The 2,500-nt window shown below is 41.4% G+C and overlaps 1 protein-coding gene across 1 annotated transcript in view; it reads left to right on the plus strand.

Annotated features, from left to right (window-relative positions):
• The window catches only part of LOC120038198 (mycbp associated protein), a 47,652-nt gene extending 45,249 nt beyond the window's left edge, over positions 1–2,403 (plus strand). Inside the window, exon 19 of the mRNA XM_038984058.1 lies at positions 2,240–2,403. Within this exon, the coding sequence (XP_038839986.1) occupies positions 2,240–2,403 (164 nt within the window). The remainder of the gene's footprint in view (positions 1–2,239) is intronic.
• The last annotated feature ends 97 nt before the right edge of the window (positions 2,404–2,500 follow it).

Below are 2,500 nucleotides of genomic sequence, written 5' to 3' on the forward strand. Positions count from 1 at the left end.
TAAACTTAAGTATAATCGAGCAATTACATTTACCTTTCATACTTAAGTATATTTAAAACCAAATACTTTTAGACTTTTACTCAAGTAGTATTTTACTGTCTGACTTTCACTTTTACTTGAGTAACTTTCTATTAAGGTATCTATACGTTTACTCAAGTATGACTATTGGGTACTTTTTCCACCACTGCTGACAACAAGAGAAAAACTGCTGATGAACAAAAAACACATTTAGAAATGGTACTTTTCTAATTCTCAAGAGTAAGTTGAGACCCTGACTCAGTTTATATACAGTATCAGTTAAACATTATGGACACAACTACTCATTCTTGGGTTTTTCTTTATTTTTGATTATTTTCTACATTGTAGAATAACAGTGAAGACATCACAACTATGAAATAACACATATGGAATCATGTAATAAGCAAAAAAGTGTTAAACAAATCAAAATATATTTGAGATATTTTTAAAGTAGCCACCTTTTGCCTTGATGACAGCTTTCACACTCTTGGCATTCTCTCAACCAGCTTCACCTGGAATGATTTTCCAACAGTCTTGAAGGAGTTCCCACATATCCTGAGCACTGTTGGGTCATTGTCCTGTTTAAAAAGAAATGATAGCCCCACTAAGCGCAACCCAGATAGGGCTCTTGAGTGGCACATCGGTCTAAGGCACTGCATCTCAGTGCTAGAGGCATCACTACAGACCCTGGTTTGATTCCAGGCTGTATCACAACCGGCCGTGATTGGGAGTCCCATAGGGCAGCGCACAATTGGCCCAGCGTAGTCCGGGTTAGGGTTCGGCCGGGGTAGGCCGTCATTATAAATAAGAATTAGTTCTTAACTGACTTGCCTAGTTAAATAAAGGTTAAATAAATAACAAATCGGATGGCGTATCGCTGCAGAATGCTCTGGTAGCCATGATGGTTTAGTGTGCCTTGAATTTCTTTGCAGCAATTCGACCACGAAGGCCTGATTTACGCAGTCTACTCAGAACAGTTGATGTTGAGATGTGTCTGTTACTTAAAGTCTGAAGCATTTATTTGGGCTGTCATTTCTTTCTGCTTATTTGAGCTGTTCTTGCCATAATATGGACTTGGTTTTTTACCAGATAGGGCTATCTTCTGTATACCACCCCTACCTTGTCACAACACAATTGGCATCAAACGCATTAAGAAGGAAAGAAATTCCACAAATTTACTTTTAACAAGGCACACCTGTTAATTGAAATACATTCCAGGTGACTACCTCATGAAGCTGGTTGAGAGAATGCCAAGAGTGTGCAAATCTGTCATCAAGGCAAAAAGGGTGGCTACTTTGAAGAATCTAAAATATATTTTGATTTGTTTATAATGTTTTTGGTTACTACATGATTTCATAGTTTTGATGTCTTCACTATTATTCTACAATGTAGAAAATAGCAAAAATAAAGAAAAACCCTTGAATGATTAGGTGTCGCCAAATTGTTGACATGTACTGTATATTTAATGTAATAGTCGAGGGGGGGGGGCTAGTAACCTATAGCGGGCTGCTGCATGGATAGCAGGTGTGTGTGTGTGACAATGCTGGGAATAGTCACGCCTTGCATCTCCACCTGTCAAAGGCAGCTGCCCCTCTACTTCCCATGCACAGCTGACCGTAAACAGGGGGGCGTGTGATAGACAAATTACATACTTACCTGATTTGTTTGATATTAATTAGTAAACAATTATTTACTGAACAAACAGTAAGATATTTCTGTCCTGCTAATGCTGTGTTTTATGGTCTCCACTCTAGTTCCCTGCAGCTAATCTGGGCGTATGGTCACTAGAGATGGCTTGAGCTGACAAATGAGTTAAAGACTGCATTACATAGACAAGATGTGGTGGGTGTAACCGAGACAGAGATAGCCAGGAGAGGTTTAGAACAATTCCTCATTGTCTCTAAATCATCCTTCCATCTGGGAAACTAAGCCAGGGTGGGTTAAGACAACAACCCACGTGCAGATAACGACAGGATGAACCCAGAGTGGCCTATGATTCTCCTTGGTCTGCATGAGGGGGGCTGAACCAACCATGACTGAGCATTGTTAGTGTCAGCTATATATAGTACTCTGCATTTGTGTAAAGCTTAGGTTACTCGGTCCAACACTCAAGGGTGGGGGATCGACCAGCCTTATTTTAGCAATAATTAATCAATACTAAATAAAGATGATTGTTTGAAGAAATGACCAAATCTCTCTCAGTACTGAATTTCCACGACAGATGTAACACGCCGTGGGCACCACGCGCTGCAGTTCTCCTCCACGTTCAACGGCCCAATCAGGGCTCTATCCTCAGAGTCACTCGTCTGCTACAAGGACCCTAACAGGGGACGGCCCAATGAGGGCTCTATCCTCAGAGTCACTCGTCTGCTACAAGGACCCTGACAGGGGACGGCCCAATGAGGGCTCTATCCTCAGAGTCACTCGTCTGCTACAAGGACCCTGGCAGGGGATAACCCATGTTGATTGGAGCTACAAGGAC

This window comes from Salvelinus namaycush, unplaced genomic scaffold (assembly GCF_016432855.1).
Source record: "Salvelinus namaycush isolate Seneca unplaced genomic scaffold, SaNama_1.0 Scaffold21, whole genome shotgun sequence".
NCBI classification, from domain to species: domain Eukaryota; kingdom Metazoa; phylum Chordata; class Actinopteri; order Salmoniformes; family Salmonidae; genus Salvelinus; species Salvelinus namaycush.